The sequence below is a fragment of the Hypanus sabinus genome (genome assembly GCF_030144855.1).
Source record: "Hypanus sabinus isolate sHypSab1 chromosome Y unlocalized genomic scaffold, sHypSab1.hap1 SUPER_Y_unloc_11, whole genome shotgun sequence".
In the NCBI taxonomy this organism is placed as follows: Eukaryota; Metazoa; Chordata; class Chondrichthyes; order Myliobatiformes; family Dasyatidae; genus Hypanus; species Hypanus sabinus.
In genome coordinates, this window is record NW_026779012.1 from 175,951 (window position 1) to 192,727 (window position 16,777).

General features: G+C 41.5%; 1 protein-coding gene across 2 annotated transcripts in view; it reads left to right on the forward strand.

Moving 5' to 3' along the window:
* Positions 1 to 4,402: 4,402 nt before the first annotated feature.
* Positions 4,403 to 16,777, forward strand: part of LOC132386009 (small ubiquitin-related modifier 1-like) — a 31,846-nt gene continuing 19,471 nt past the window's right edge. For both annotated transcript variants that reach the window (XM_059958258.1, XM_059958259.1), the window contains exons 1-3: positions 4,403 to 4,453; positions 12,652 to 12,723; positions 12,819 to 12,896. In XM_059958258.1, the coding sequence (XP_059814241.1) occupies positions 4,418 to 4,453; positions 12,652 to 12,723; positions 12,819 to 12,896 (186 nt within the window). In that variant the 5' untranslated portion in view covers positions 4,403 to 4,417. The remainder of the gene's footprint in view (positions 4,454 to 12,651; positions 12,724 to 12,818; positions 12,897 to 16,777) is intronic.

Genomic DNA, 16,777 nt, shown 5'->3' on the forward strand with positions numbered 1-16,777 from the left:
TTAAGTCGATTTTTTCATCCAGTATTTTCAATATTACATCCAAGGTAAGCTCCCCCTTCTCCAACTAGTTTCTTTTGTCCTCCGATACTCATTTTCTCTAAATAAGGATCAAATTTCAAGCAAATAAAAATGTTATATGCTTTAGTATAAGTAAGTAATAAAAGAGTGGTAAAAGACTGAAAAGTTTAGGAGCAAGTTTCAATTCAGCTCACTCCATCGGTCGCCACCTAGAGAGTCCTGTTCATCTTTTAGTTAACAATTATAGCACGACATGAAAATTATAACTGCACCTTCCTTGCTTTTACTGATGCAAATTGGTCTATGATGTGATCAAAGTCAGTTTTTTCAGTTTCTTCTCTTTCTACACACAGCAGAGCAAGATCAGAGTCTGCCTTGACTCATGGAGGCTCTCAAATACAAAAGTATTAGTTTTAACTTGCTGAATGATCTCTCACAGCTGGCGATGGAAACTGCATTATCTGAATAGCAATGTAAAGATTGGGGAAGACGCTGCCATCTCCATACTGAACAATAAATTCAAGAAGCTCTTCAGGTCTTGATATTTTCATGTTGACCCGCCTTGATAGCAACATTCTGCAATCAAAAATTTCTTCATATAGCTGCTGTCCATCAACATCAGAGCTGTACAATTCACCCAAATTTTCACACTTCTTCTTTAGGTTGTTACTGTCGGCGCCGTAACACAGTCCCTGGACATCGAGAAGGAACCCAAACTTGGCATCAGTGGCGTGCAAACGAGCGAAACTTTCGTCCATTTCTCTGTGAAGGCGGTCGAGTGTTCTCTTCATGACTCTTTCCATTTCCTCCTTGGCTGTTAACCCAGCCTCTCTCAAGTTCTCATCAGCCATTTGTTTCTTTCATCTCTGAAGTCTTTCAACTTCAAATATTCCATTCTTGACAGAGACCAACTCCTTCTTTGAGTGACTCACTGACCAACACTTCTCTTTCATCATAAAAATGATCTCGGAGGACTTTCAAATTCAGGGCAGCATCATGGAAGTTCATGCTAGGATCCTGCAGCCTCTTTTGAATATAGTCAATGTGAATGAGTATTTTGTTCCAAAATCCTAGTAAAATCAGAAAATCGTAACTCAACATGCGGTTGTACAGCTGCCTTGTGTCACTTCTTGTTTCACTGGTCTCGTTTTCATTGTCTGTCACATCCTGGAGAACTTGAAGTATCTCCTCAAGGTACTTGTTGACGGGCTTCACTGCTTCTGTCTTTGCACTCCACCTGGTTTTGAACTCCAACTTAACAACCACAGGCATGGTGTTTTTGAGTTTTTCCCAGCGCCGTGTTGATCGAGAGAAAAACACATAGAGAGCTTTGAAGTTTCCAAAAAACGTGGCCATCATTGTATCCTGCTTGGCTGCATGTACACCCACCAAGTTGAGTGAGTGATTGTCGCAATTCACAAACACTGCCAGGTTGTTTTTCTCACTTATTCTTTGATGAACACCACTTCTGTGTCCAGCCATCACAGCAGTGTTGTCATAGCACTGTGACTGACAATCTTGTAGCTCCATTTCCTCCTTCTCTAGCTGTTTCAAGATGTCTTCAACCAAGCTCTCAGCATCCTTCTGGCTTATCTGGATAAAACCAAGGAAGGACTCTCTAACACGGACTGTTTTCCTCTCAAAATCAACTTCCATATACCTCACTACTTCTGACATCTGCTCACAGTGTGCCTGATCAGGAGTCGAGTCGAACATGAGACCATAGTACTTGGCTTTACAAATGCTTCCCAGTAAACTCTGGTGAACAGTGGATGCCATCATGTGGATGAATTCATTCTGGATACCCAGTGAAAGATAAGAGATGGATCCAGGATTACTTTCCAAACAAGTGAGGTGTCTTTTATGACAGGGACAAAGATGGCTAGTAGTTTCAGTAAGCCAAGGAAATTCCACACATTGGAGTCGTCGTCTCTCTGAAGTGACTCCCTGTGTCCTCGCAAAGCCAGGTTCTGAGTCGCAAGGAATTTTATGTAGTGAAGGATTCTCGTCAAGATTTTCCTCCTCAATCTGTGACTGAAATACCACATCAATAACTCCTCTGTTTCCAGCTAAATTTCTTTCTACTGTGTGAAGCATTCTCAATGATTCTTGGTATTTTCATGAACACTAATCCTTTCAGGTGCTTTCCACTGGTTGAATTCACTTTCCTGCTCCAATGAGGATTGATGTTCTGACCGGGATTAGAGAAGACAACAGATACAAGATGCAGACTTTTTAGAAGGAGAGTAAACCAGCCATGAGTGGTTGTGGTTCCTCACCACAACCATTTCCCAATTTCCACTTGAACCAAGTTTTGTTCATTGAACGGTTATTTGTTAGTAGGAAAGGCCCCTCACTGTTCTGGAAATACTTAGAACCCAGTTTTATTATTTCTGTTCTCAACACGTCAGGCAGAATTGCTTTTCCAGTATTCTTGTTGAACTTCAAAAGTCCAATGTCATGCTGTTCAATCACTTCTGGTATGACAGTTTGAGGCTCTTTGACACCACCCAGTTCACTAGGTTCAGTGTTGTCAGGTTCAATCTCGTCAGGTCAATAAACTCAACATCACCATGACCACCACCACCACCATCGTCTTCCCCTCCTGTCATGTCCACGTTCTCTGTGGCAGCCTCACTCTTAATCTCATCATACTCAGATTTATCTGACTTGACTTCCTCCTCAGTTTGTGATGCATTTGTACTTGAACCTTTGGATTCTAACAAACTTGTAGCAGGTGCAGGCGACTCCATGGAACGTGTCTAACTACTTGTTCTGGGCTTTTCAAAGAAGGGCATGAAGAACTTGCTTGACTTCTTGGCTTCCTCTATCTCCAACTTTCATCTCTTCCGTCCTTCAGCTCCACTTTCCTTCTTCATCGTGAAGAAACATTTCATGGTCTTCTTACACAATGCTCTGAAATAAGGCCATCCTAGTGCTTCTCACCCATGATAATCAAAGACAGATCATACATCTGAAGAAAATTCTTTTTTCACTATCCAAGGATGGCTTGTCTGACTAATAGAAACTGCTCAGTGGCGCCCAGGGCACGTGCCATACCTGCCATACCTTAGATACACCACTGACTGTAATGGCCATAATATCATAGATTCAAGTACTGATCCTTGCTGTAAGCTCATCTGCTTTGTTCATAATGCTTCTGGCATTAAAATAGACACACATCAAACCATCAGTCTGAACACATCCCTTCTCTATCTTTCCTATCCTCTCACACTGTCTACAAGCTTTCTCTATTTGTGAGCCAACCTCCCCTTCCCCAGTTTGATTCGCACCCCCAACAATTCTAGTTTAAACTCTCCCCAGTAGCCTTAGCAAACCTCCCCGCCAGGATATTGGTCCTCCTAGGCTATAAGGGTAATCCATCCTTTTTGTACAGGTCACACCTGCCCCCAAAAGGGGTCCCAATGATGCAGATATCTGAATCCCTGACCCCTGCTCCAATCCTGTACTTACTATGGCATGGCACAGACAGTGATCCCGAGATAACTACCTTTGTGGTCCTGCTTCTCAGACACTGGGCTTTGACTTCCCTGGTGGATTTGCAGTGGACTTAGGGCTTCAATCATTGCATCTCAGTTTCAGAATGCCAGTCACATTTGTGCTTTGATCTTTAGTGTTGACCTTAGGACTCATGGATGATAATGAACAGGAACTCTGAAAACTATGCCTTGAATTGTAGATTCTCTGAAAATCGGGATTTTGAATGATATGAAATAAGACTTTGTTTAAAATTAACTGTCATCATTTTGTCTTTATAATCTGTTTAATTTCTTATTTACTTCCCAGACTTTTATTTGATTTTAAACTACCTGATCCCCAATATATACCACACATATTTTGATTGAATTTCCTTTTCCCACTGTAAATGTCTTTTGGCAAGATAGATATTTAAATAGCCAAACTATAGAATAGAATATGCTTTCCTTCATATCAAAAATGAAAAAAAGATCACACAACAAATGATACTGAATTAATGAAATGTATAAAAGCGAGATACTTTAGACGTTGTCAACACATAAAAACAGAAAATGTTGGAAATATTCAGCAGATCAGACACCATTCCACATCTGCAATATTTCTGACTACGCAGATTGTCTGAGCAATTTGTTTTTAATTAAGGGAGAGGCCACTGATTAAATAGGAACAAGTCAGTACTTCTCAATCAGCTTTCAATAAATGCGGTTTCTACAATTCCTTCTGCGACGCGTAGTTTCCATTTTATTGCATCTGGTAATTGCGGGGCATAAGAATGCGCCCGGAGCCAGTGACCCACGTAACACCAGATAATACTGTGTTAAACACCGTCAGTGAATGGAAGCTATTAAAAATCGTATAGAGAGCTCGTAATTCCGTCACGCAATAGTGTCTGATTTACGGCATGACGTACAGGAAACATTTTGCTGTGTTCATTTTGGTAGGTGGGTGAGAGTGGCTGATGAGAGTGTTGATATTTACTGGTGATCGGATTCCTGTTTAAGTAAATCGACTCAGCTTTGAGATGTCCAGTCAGGTGGGAGTTTACCATATTTTTAAACAAAAGTTGGATTCATTAGTTGCGTTTCGACGCTGATTGTAAAACTAGGGCCAGCGTGCAAACAAACGCAGGGTTCAAATGGAGGCGGAAAGGAAGGAAGTCGAGTGAGGGCTTCAGCAAGTATCTAGTAGATCGGGAAAGCGCCTTGTAGCGTTAGCCACAATGTAATATGTTATTATACTTTTAAAAGATTTCTTAATGGTATAAAGATTAAGTACTAATAGGAGCCGGAGCCGAATTGCAACTCCATTCTGCTCAGTACTGTTTGCCATACAAGAATGTTGGTTTTGAATCTTGGAATTTTCGGACACAAAATTCAAAATACTATATTCATGAATTGCTCAAACAATATATTGGGCGTAATCAAGTATATCCGTATAAAATTCTTAGATACAAATAAACAATACAAACTTGAATTTTGCATTGTATTTGCTCCTTGTTATTCACGTTTTTAATAATGCTGATCCTTAATTTGTTCCTTTTTTTAGTGTTTCTTTGAAAAACCAATATTAATGGATATGTGGCTAAATTTTACAATGTTACAAAGATAGGTGAAGCAGCGGGTGGTGTTGAGGAAACAGAGAGCCTGCAGAGAGACTTGGATAGATTGGGGGAATGTGCAAAGAAATGGCAAATGAAATACAATGTTGGAAAGTGTATGGTCATGGAAGAAATAAACAAGCAGACTATTATTTAGATGGGGAGAGAATTCAAAATGCAGAGATGCAAAGGGACTTGGAAGTCCTTGTGCAGGATACCCTAAAGGTTAACCTCCAGGTTGAGTCGGTGGTGGAGAAGGTGAATGCCATGCTGGTATTCATTTCTGGAGGTATAGAATATAAGAGCAGAAATATGATGTTGAGACATTATATAGCATTTGTGTGACCACATTTGGAGTTTTCTGTGCAGTTTTGGACTCCTTATTTTAGAAAGGATATACTGACATTGGAGAGAGTTCAGAAAAGAATCACAAGTATGATTCCAGGAATGAAAGGTTTGCTGTTGGGCTGTATTCCCTGGATTTCAGGAGAATGAGGAGGAATCTCATAGAAACATTCAGAATGTTAAAAGGCCTGGCGAAGTTATTTCCCATGGTAGGGGAGTCTAGGATAGGAGGGCATGACTTCAGGTTTGAATAACATCCATTTAGAACAGAGGTGAGGAGAAATTATTTCAGTCAGAGGGTGGTGAATCTGGAATTTGTTGCACTGAGCAGCCATGGAGGCCAAGTCATTGGGTGTATTTAAAGCAGAGGTAGATAGGTTCTTTATTAGCCAGGGCATCAAAGGGTATGGGGAGAAGGCAGGGGAGTGGGGATGACTGGAAGAATTGGATCAGTCCATGATCAAATGCAGAGCAGACTCAATGGGCCAAATGACCTACCTCTGCTCCTGATTCTTATGGTCTTATTATTTCTTTCTCTTTTGTCCCACAAAATGCAAAGATGAACTTGATGGCTTTAACCTGTAATTTCAGTGGATCTTCTATGTTCCAGCAATTGCTTGCCTATAAGACTTTTTCTGGTTATTTCAGAAGTAGTTTTATATTAGATCTTTCTTGGAACTGACACTCAATGCCTCCCTTTGAGAGATGACCTGACAGAGGTGTATAAGATGATGAGAGGCATTGATCATGTGGATAGATGATTTTTACCAGGGCTGAAATGGCTAACACGAGGGGGCATAGTATTAAGTTGCTTGGAAATAGGTACAGACGAGATGTCAGGAGTAAGTTTTTCACACATTGGAATACATTGCCAGCAACAGTGGTGGAAGCGAATACAGGTCTTTTAAGAGCCTCTTAGATAGGTACAAGGAACTTAAGGGTTAGGGTTAAGTTTCTTGTTAACTTAAGGGTTAAGGTTTAGGGTTAGGGTAGGTACAAGGAAAAATTGTGGGTAAAGCTCTAGGAAAATTCTAGGCAGTTCCTAGAGTAGGTTACACGGCCAGCACAACTTTGTGTGCCAAAGGGCTTGTAATGTCCTGTACATTTCTGTGTTCTATGTTTTATGTTCTAATTTTTAATAAAAGCTCTGTTATTTCCATATCATGTTTATCAAAGTGAGATTAGCAACTCAGTTTTGAAGGTTATCAAAATTATATTGGAAGTTTGAATATGTTTTAGGAATTATTATAAATAATTGATTCCAGTGTTTAGAAGATTGTGTATGTAGTTGCATTATGTCAAGAATATAATTTTATTTTTAATGCCTCTATTATATTCTGCCATTTTTATTAACTCTAAAGGTAAAATGCGCATTGTCTGTAGCTTACTTGTCAACAATACTGGCTTTGTCACCAGTGGTATTTAGATTGTTGTAATACACAGTTTAGCTAATGTCTGGCTAAATTACTTGATCCTAAATAGATCAAACACTAGATATGATTGTCATAAAAATAAATATGCAAAAACTAAAATAAAGTTTGAACTTGTTCACAAGCAAGGGAAAACCTGCAGATGCTGGAAATCCAAGCAACAGAGACAAAATGTTGGAGGAACTCATCAGGCCAGGCAGCATCTATGGAAAAAAGTACAGTCAATGATTAGGGCTAAGCAGGACTAGAGCAAAACGATGAGGAAACAGAGTTAGAAGGTGGGGGGGGGGGAGGGGAGGACGAAACATGGTAACAGGTGAAATCCGGAGGTGGAAGGGTGAAATAAACAGCTCGGAAGTTGATTAATGAAAGAGATTCAGGGCTGGAGAAGGGGAAGTATTTACTATGTATCGATAGGTCTAGCTAGAATAGAGTTAATGTCTTGTTAATGACTTCATTTAAAATTGTGGAAAAGTTAAAGAATTTCTAAAATGTGAAGAAGAGAGTGTGAGAACAAAGGATTGTGTTTGATAAAATGAAGGAGGCGCAAGAGGTATGAAATTGTAGGATATAAAAGAGCAACAGTACAATATTTATGTTACAAAATGAGATCTTAAGTGGCAATAACAAAATTATTCTCTAAAATGGATTTATTCTTCGTTGTCTTTAGAAATCTGTATTGTGCTTGGTTGTCATTTATGTGAAGCTCCTTTGGAAATGCGGGAATTTTGGAAGTAAAAGGTTAGGGTGAAGCAGAACAACAAATAAGGAATTTGGGGATACCTGGAAAGCACAAGTTGGCTGACTGCTAGGCATCCTACAGGGTGGACAGTCAGATGCCAAACCTACCACCTGACTCAGTGGAAGAAGGGCTGAGAGGCAAGACCATAATGAACTAAACAATTCTCCCATAACATTTTTGCCACTGTAGTCGCCCTCTGGTGCTTGGTAGGAACAGCCAGAGCATATCTGGTGTAGTGGTCCGTGATGACTAAGACATTCTTCGTGTTGCTGACATCAGGTTCTATGGACAGGGAATTCATACGCAGCAGGTCCAAAGGCCTCACACTCTGCAAGTGAAACAGGAGAGTTGCCCGTGTAGGCAATGTCTTCCGCCATATGCAGCGAATGCACGACTTGCAGTATTCTTCAAACTCTGACTTCATTCAGAAGTTCCCGATTGATCTACTGTTCGATCCTACCTCTCCTTCGGTCTGCCTGGCAGCTACTGAAAGGCCTTCTCACATTTTGCATCCCACCTCTTCTTTCTCCCTCCCTTTCTTCCCCAAGGATGGGTAACCACACAGAAGATGATCCAATGGGTGACTCACTTTTGTGTAGCCATTCACAAACCTCTGATAGCAACCACAAAGCCCAAGGAGTGAGTTCAGAGTGCTCCCAGTCTGGGGTCTTGGCCAAGTGGTAACCGCCCCTATCTTAGCTGGATCTGTAGCAACTCTATCCATGAGACTAAGTGCCCAACATAGCTAACAGATGTTTGGCAGAACTGGCACTTGTCCAAGGAAAGTGTTAACCATTCAGCTTTCAGGCAGCCCAGCACCTTCAGCAGCCTTGCTTCATAATCTTGCAAGATGGATCCAAATACTGTGAAGTCATCCAAATACACCAACACCTCCAGCAAGTTCATGTCCCCCACCATCTTCTCCATGACCCGCTGGAAGGTTGCAGGGGCTCCCGATATGCCTTGGGGCATCCTTTCAAACCGGAAGAATCCCAGAGGGCATATGTGTTCTCTTTGTTGGCCTCCCTCATGGGGACCTGGTAATATCCACTCCTTAGGTCCAGCACACTGAACCACTTCACCCCACTCAGACAGGCCAGTGTGTCTTCAATCCTCAGGACTGTATACTGGTCAGGGACAGTGTGCCTGTTCAGACTCCTATAGTCCACACGCATCCATACCTTCCCATTCTTCTTCTGGGCCACTACTACTGGGGACAAATAGGGGCTTCAGGACTCTGTGATGATCCCAGCTTCCTTCAACTTGCACAAGTGTTGTCGAACATCTTCTACCTCTGCTGCGACCTTTCTCTGAACGGGATATCCTTGGTTACCCAGAGAGTGCAATGAGTGCTCTTGGAACAACCCACTTCAAACTTGTTAGTGGAAAAGACACCTTCCAGCTTCAACATCTTCTCTATCAACAATGTCCCCAGAAAGCTCTCACGCACTGTCTCCTTCAGGCCCCCAAGACCCTCCTCACAAGAGGGGTGTTGGTCCCCACCAGAACTGAAACGCTACCTGTCTCAACAGGGTCCGGACAAACCAGCACCAATGTATGAAGGATCTCAGACACTCCCACATTGGCCTCTGAGAACTCCAGTTTCACTGACAAATAACAATCATATGGATAGACACCCGCAATATGACCTCAGGTCGCTACTGCATTGAGTGGCGTCAGATACTGGTTGTAAAATGAATGGTATAGCAGAATGACCTGTGACCCTGTGTCAAATATGGCTCTAGTATAAAAACCCTTACTCAATAATGATACGCTGGAGCTTGGTCCCACTGAGCTTTCAGGAATAAGGTTTTTTGCTTTGAGTGTTTCTTGATATGTTGCTGGGAACGTGTTCCTTCCCCCCCCCCCCCCCCACCTTTCCCGTGATGCCAGACTATTCTTTCACTAGGTCTCTTCTAAGTTTCCCAATGTCTCTCTCTGCTTAGGCACCTGAGGGCTTATTGTCCAAAGGGCTTCCTGCTACTCACATTTCTGCCTGAAGTGTCCCTCTTCTAATATACCCAGTCACTCTTCTTCTTGTGGGGCCCTGGGCACTAGCAGCCCTCTGCATAGCCCGACCTCTTAGGGGGTATGCCTCCCTATCAGTTCCAATATATGGGGGGGGGGGGGGCCACACCCACTGGTAACAAATGGGACATTTCTGCTCTCAACCTTGCCACAATCCCCCTTTCCATTTCCTGGGGTAGACTGTCTGTGGTCACTTCACCACAGGGGACCACTATCGAGGACTGTAACCTGCTGATGGAGGCCTCCCACGCCTCCGCCATGTTCTCCTTTAACCGTACCTCACTGATCAGCTCAACAAATGATGTGTGGGGGGGGTGCATCATATGAAACAGGGACCCCAAGTGATCAGATCCTGGGACTAGGATTTTTGCTATTTGGTCCACTCTTAACTGTTCCACCTCAGCTGTCTGAACAACCACCCTGTGCCGCAAGCAATTTAGCTGCTTCGCTGGCCAAAAGATGTGGGCAGAAAGCTTCTCCCCTTTCTCCTGAAATGTTCTGAAACCCTGTCATAAACTGCAATGGGTTTTCCGTCGCACCGAACACCTTTTCTAGTGCTTGCATGTAGGCTGCAGAGGTTGCAAAGGGGTTCTGTGTCTTTATGGATCTCACTATGTCAGCAGCCGACACACTCAGACTTTCAACCAATCACTGTCACTTTATGCCACCACAGCACTGTCACTCATCTAACAACTAAGAGTTGCGCTCCGCCCAATTCTCGTACTCCTCTTTCCCCACCACGGTGGGCGTTATTCCAGAGAATTATCAGAGCCTACCATAGCTGGGACTTTGGACATGGGCATTTTTTCATTCACTTGCCAGTGAAATAAGGGGGAATACCAACTCAGAATTCTCACTCTTCACTGGGGGACGTGGATTAATTAGACATTCCATATACCACCACTCCTTCCCCTCCTCAGAAATGGCAGAACTCTGTGATTGAAGACTCTGCTCTCAGTTAGGGGAGACGGTGTGATTACGGTTATTGAATTTACCGGACATTAGTTTAACACAGACTTAAACACTCAGGGCAATCACACAGCATCCAATGAAATCAATCCTGGATGATACCCCCACAATTGTAATTCTCAGGTTCTATTGGCTGCGTTAGGGGAAGACAGTCTCAGGCCCCACCAAACTTGTGAGATTGAGGTATAAGCCCACCACAAAATCCCCTGTTGGTGTGGATGCTGAGTGATTTGTTACCCCTTTACAATCAGTACCACAAAATAACAGTATACCGCATCCAGTTAAACAATTTAGCTTTATAATTCTTAATTTAACTAAAGGATTAATAAAGAAGAAGCAAAAAAAGAAAAGGGCCCATTTTAATGGAACAGTCTAATGTTTCCCCTTCACTGATCCTCCATTGATTTCCCTGGGTTTCATCATCTCCCAGCCCCACACCTACAACTTTTCTCTGATGTCTTCTCTTTCCATCTCCTTCCAAACAAAAGACCCAGATCACCCTGGTGTCAGACACACAGCACAAAACACACAAGACATCGGACTGCTCATGTTCCAAAGCACCTGTTATCTTTAGCTATAACCCAAACACTGCTTCTACAGAAAGACCATGATGTTAGCAGTGAAACCTTTCCCAGAAACATTATCAAGAAAAAGTTAATTTTGCTTGCAGTTTAATATTAATTCATTATGATTAGAATTTGTTTTAAAGATAAACTGAATGACATAGATAAATAAATTTAGCTATGATCACATTGAACGTATATGATCCAGCACTGGATTTCAACTTATCCTACCTCAGATCAAATAAACATTCCTTCCTTTTCAAAGAGAAGGAGCTCTCTCCTTTGGAATATTGAGTGGTGGTCCTCCTTCCACCACTTTTATTGGATCAGTTATATTTTACAGACTGTAGATTATAAGCCAGATTGTTCTAGTTGTGAAGGAACAAAATCAGCTTGAATTAAAGCATGATATGATCTTCTGGAACAACTAGTAAGCTGCTTCATGATAGCATTCAGAGTAAAAGTATGCTTATTTTGTATATACTGTTAGGTTGCAGCGTATCAGATTTCTGATATGTGTGCCTAACATTAATTCACAGTTCACAAACAGCATTTTGCACAAACAAAGCCACAGCAAGTTCTGTTTGAGTTTTTTAAATAATTGGTTGCATCTTTTCTATACTATAACATTTTGATATATCGGAATATGCAAGATCAGAAATGGTGCACTTATGATGCAAACTCATGAAATACTATCAGGCCTTACATATTTTCAGTTGAAAACTAGCCCTACTTTGTCAAGGCCAACTTTGGAAGGTCAGTTGTTAGAATTAAGCATCTGGATGCAGTCGGGATTAGGGGCTGATCTTTGTTATGTGATGTGAGGAACATTCAGGAAATGTTTCTGGGTGCAGGAAATCAAGCAAGAATTGGGATATTTGTGTGTTTGAAGAGAGTAAGGTTGAAAAGAGAAGTGATTCAGTAGGGATGGACATGTCTTTTTAGTACAGATGGAAGGGACTAAATTACTGCAGGAGAAAGGTATTCAAAGATTTGGGTGAATGAATTGCAAGTTTGGGGAGGCCATTTGAATTATGAAGATTTTTAGAGAAGATTTTAGGGAAAGGTGTAAGAAAATAGGCAATTAATTTTGCTCAGATGGAAACTGCTTAGGATTGAAAGGGTTATAGACTCCAGGAAATGATCATTATTACATTTCGCTTCGGGGATATGTGTGGTTATGTTACTGAAACTAAGCAGCATTGTAGAATTATATGTCTTATCTATTTCGCAACATCATTGGCTATAAAACAATGTGTGAAATAATTTTCTGATATGTCCCCTTACATCATAATCAATGAATGTAAATATTGATAATGCTCCATTCAAGCAAAGATCCTTGAATGAAATGTGACTCATTTCAAAGTACAATATCACAACTGCATATTGTATCCACTTGAGCAATTGTGTTATGTTTGTTTAAAAAAACTTCATAAACATTTCCTTTTACATTGTAAGTAGGAGGCAAAGCCTTCCAGCCACTCAGGAGAGAAGAAGGATGGAGAATACATTAAATTAAAAGTTATAGGTCAAGTAAGTGTCATGCCTTAATATTGTTATCTTATTCAGTTTTAATTTAAATGAATTTATTTTAGATAAAAGCATAAAATTTACTTTTTTTTTGTTAGGACCACAGTGAAATCCATTTCAAAGTGAAAATGACCACACAGTTAAGGAAGTTGAAGGAGTGCTACTGTCAGCGGCAGGTGAGAATATAGTCAAGTCCTATTCATTCTTGCAAGGGAAAAGTTGTTTCAAGTAAAAAGTTTGTATTTTTGTTCAGTGACAAAACAGGGAAACCATTTTTGAACTAATACATACTTTACCATGATAATATTCTTGATGTGATTCTTTTTAATACATCAAATTGCAGTTAATGTTACCAAAATGACAAATATTTAAATACCACACTGTACCTTAGAATTATTTGACTCAAAGTGTTTCCTGAAAGCTTATTTTTATTTTGAAGAAAGGCATCTATAACAGTATTTCTGGCTGTTTATTGCAGTTGAAGTAGTCGTGGCAGAGAAATTTCCCATGTCTTCATTATACTTTGCTGCGGGGGGAGGGGAAATGTGAAATGATAGGAGAAGACCGGAGGGGGTGGGATGAAGCTAAGAGCTGGAAAGGTGATTGGCGAAAGTGATACAGAGCTGGAGAAGGGAAAGGATCATGGGATGGGAGGCCTCGGGAGAAAGAAAGGAAGGAGGGGAGCACCAGAGGGAGATGGAGAACAGGCAAACAACTAAATATGTCAGGGATGGGGTAAGAAGGGGAGGAGGGGCATTAACGGAAGTTAGAGAAGTCAATGTTCATGCCATCAGGTTGGAGGCTACCCAGCCAGTATATAAGGTGTTGATCCTCCAACCTGAATTTGGATTCATTTTGACAGTAGAGGAGGCCATGGATAGACATATCAGAATGGAAATGGGACATGGAATTAAAATGCATGGCCACTGGGAGATCCTACTTTCTCTGGCGGACCGAGCGTAGGTGTTCAGTGAAACAGTCTCCCAGTCTGCGTCGGGTCTCACCAATATATAAAAGGCCACACCGGGAGCACCAGACACAGTATACCACACCAGCTGACTCACAGGTGAAGTGTCGCCTCACCTGGAAGGACTGTCTGGGGCCCTGAATGGTGGTGAGGGAGGATGTGTAAGGGCAGGTGTAGCACTTGTTCCATTTACAAGGATAAGTGCCAGGAGGGAGATCGGTGGGAAGGGATGGGGCGGACAAGTGGACAAGGGAGTTGCAAAAACCAGTGGGGGGGGGGGGAAATGTGTTTGGTAGTGGGATCCCGTTGGAGGTGGCGGAGGTTACTGAGAATTATATGTTGGAAGATGGAATACATTATAGTTTTCAGGTTAAGAACCCTGGGTGGATTCCATGTTTAGAAGTTATTTAAATCTTATATCCATCCCACAATGTGAGGGAATAACTATCTTTGTGTTATGACTCCTTCGCAAAGTACAGACATGTGAATTTATAAGCCTAATAGCTTGTATAAAAAAGCTGTCCCTTCACCTGTTGGTCCTGGCTTTAATACTGTTGTAGTGTTTGCCAGATGGAATTACTGAAAGAGTTTATGGTTGGAGTAACTAGTACTTTCAAATATTTTTCAGTCCTTCTTTAGACAACTGTAAATGTTCTCAATGGAGGGAAGTTCACATCCAAATATTGTTGGGCTGTCCATGCCACTCTCTGTAGTGCCGAGTGATCAAGGTTGGTGCAGTTCCTGTACCAGCTGATGATATAGCCATTCTATGTGCTCTCTGCAGAAGAGCATGAGGATCTGGGGGCCCATGCGGAACTTTTCCAGTTGACTGTGGAAGAGATAATGATGTGCTTTCTTTTGCTACAAAGTTGTTGGGTACAGTCCAGGTGAAATCTTCAGTGATGTGTATACTGAGGAACTTGAAACTACTCACCCTCTCAACTGCTAGTCTCCATACATCCTGTGATCTACAGTCAGCTCTTTTCTTTTTTTTGGACATTGAAGCAGAGGCCTGGCACCACTGTTTCCTTTCCTTGGCTCAGAGGGACTGTTGCCAACAGTTAACCCTTTAAATTTCTTAGTATTTATGAGGGTACAAAACTTGAGTTTTTCCAGACATTTAATGGTGAATTCTAATTGATAAATCATTTTACAAGTGCTCTCTTACTTCAATGTAACATTGATGTAAAGATCCAGATGTAGAGAATCTCCTTTGACATAGGTACTCCAACCTTTTTAAAATTGTTCAGCTGAGTGTATATTTTAAGCTTCCCTGTGTTATTTGTGATTCTAAGTATGAATTTGGAGAACTTAATTCATTTCATCTTATTTGATCTGGATGCAACACTTTTAAGTGGTGAGTATTTGAATATATCACAGAGAACTGTTTCAAATACTTGCAATGCAGCAAAATTCCCCCAGAGAATAATCTAGTCCAAAATATAGTCCTGATTAAGTATTGACCAGTTAACAAGGAAAAGAAGATAGTTACCCATTTAAATTATACTTCCCATTCCCATTCCAACATGTCTGTCCATGGCCTTCTCTACTACTGTGATGAGGCCACACTCAGATTGAAGGAGCAAAACCTTATATTCTGTCTGGGCACCCTTCAGCCTGAAGGATTCAACAATGATTTTCAAACTTATGCTAGTTATTCCCCACCCTCCCCCTATGCCTTCACCATTCTCTATTCCTGATTCCCTCACTCACTTTATCTCCTTAACTGCTCATACCTACCTTTGGTACTCCTCTCTGTTACCTTTCTTCCATGGAGTCCCCCTCCTTTTCTTCCTCTGACCTCTTTTTTTCTTTCTAGTCGTTAGCCAAACCAAACCATTGACTGTTCTACTCTTTTCCATAGATGCCTCCCAGCCCTCTGAGTCCCTTCAGCATTTTGTGTACTAAATCAGAGTTGTGCAAATTTTGTGCCACTTTCGGTACATAGAAACATAGAAAACCCCAAAGTTGAGCCAAACATGTCCTACCTGAGAAATTACCCAGGGTTACCCATAGCCCTCTATTTTTCAATGCTCTGTGTACCTGTCCAGGAGTCTCTTAAAAGACCCTATCGTATCTGCCTCCACCACCGTCACCAGCAGCCCATTCCGCACACTCACCACTCTCTGGGTAAAAAACTAACCCCTGACATCTCCTCTGTACCTGCACCCCAGCACCTTAAAAACTGTGTCCTCTTGTGTTAGCCATTCCAGCCCTGGGAAAAAGCCTCTGACTATCCACACGATCACTGCCTCTCATCATCTTATACATCTCTACCAGGTCACCTCTCATCCTCCATCGCTCCGAGGAGAAAAGGCCCAGTTCACTCAACCTATTCTCATAACGCATGCTCCCCAATCCAGGCAACATCCTTGTAAATCTCCTCTGCACCCTTTCTAGGTTTACACATCCTTCCTGTAGTGAGGCGACCAGAACTAAGCACAGTACTCCAAGTGGGGTCTGACCAGGGTCCTGTATAGCTGCAACATTACCTCTCGGCACCTAAATTCAATTCCATGATTGATGAAGGCCAATGCACCGTACGCCTTCTTAACCACAGAGTCAACCTACGCAGATGCTTTGAGTGTCCTATGGACTCAGACCCCAAGATCCCTCTGATCCTCCACACTGCCGAGTCTTACCATTAATACTATATTCTGCCATCATATTTGACCTACTGAAATGAATCACTTCACACTTAGCTGGGTTGAACACCATCTGCCAATTCTCAGCCCAGTCATTACATTGGCCAAAGTAATGCAGCAACAAAACTTAGACAGCTCTGTTCTATTTAAATTTCTTCTTTTCTTATTTTTATTTGTAATTTTGTGAGTTTGAAATTCGGTAGAGTTCTTGAGGATGCATCAATGATGGATAATCAGAATCATGTGTGCACTTTAAATTAAATCATAATTGATACTCCAGTGCTAAACAGTGGTCAGTTCAATATTGTTTGTTTTCTTGTGATAAAGCAGTGAATTGTGAAGAATTACTGGGCAATGATTTTTTTTTACATTCCCCCAACTTAGTGAATGTATCTCCTGACAGTGCAACTTTGGAGATGTCCATTTATGAGAAAGTATAGTATGT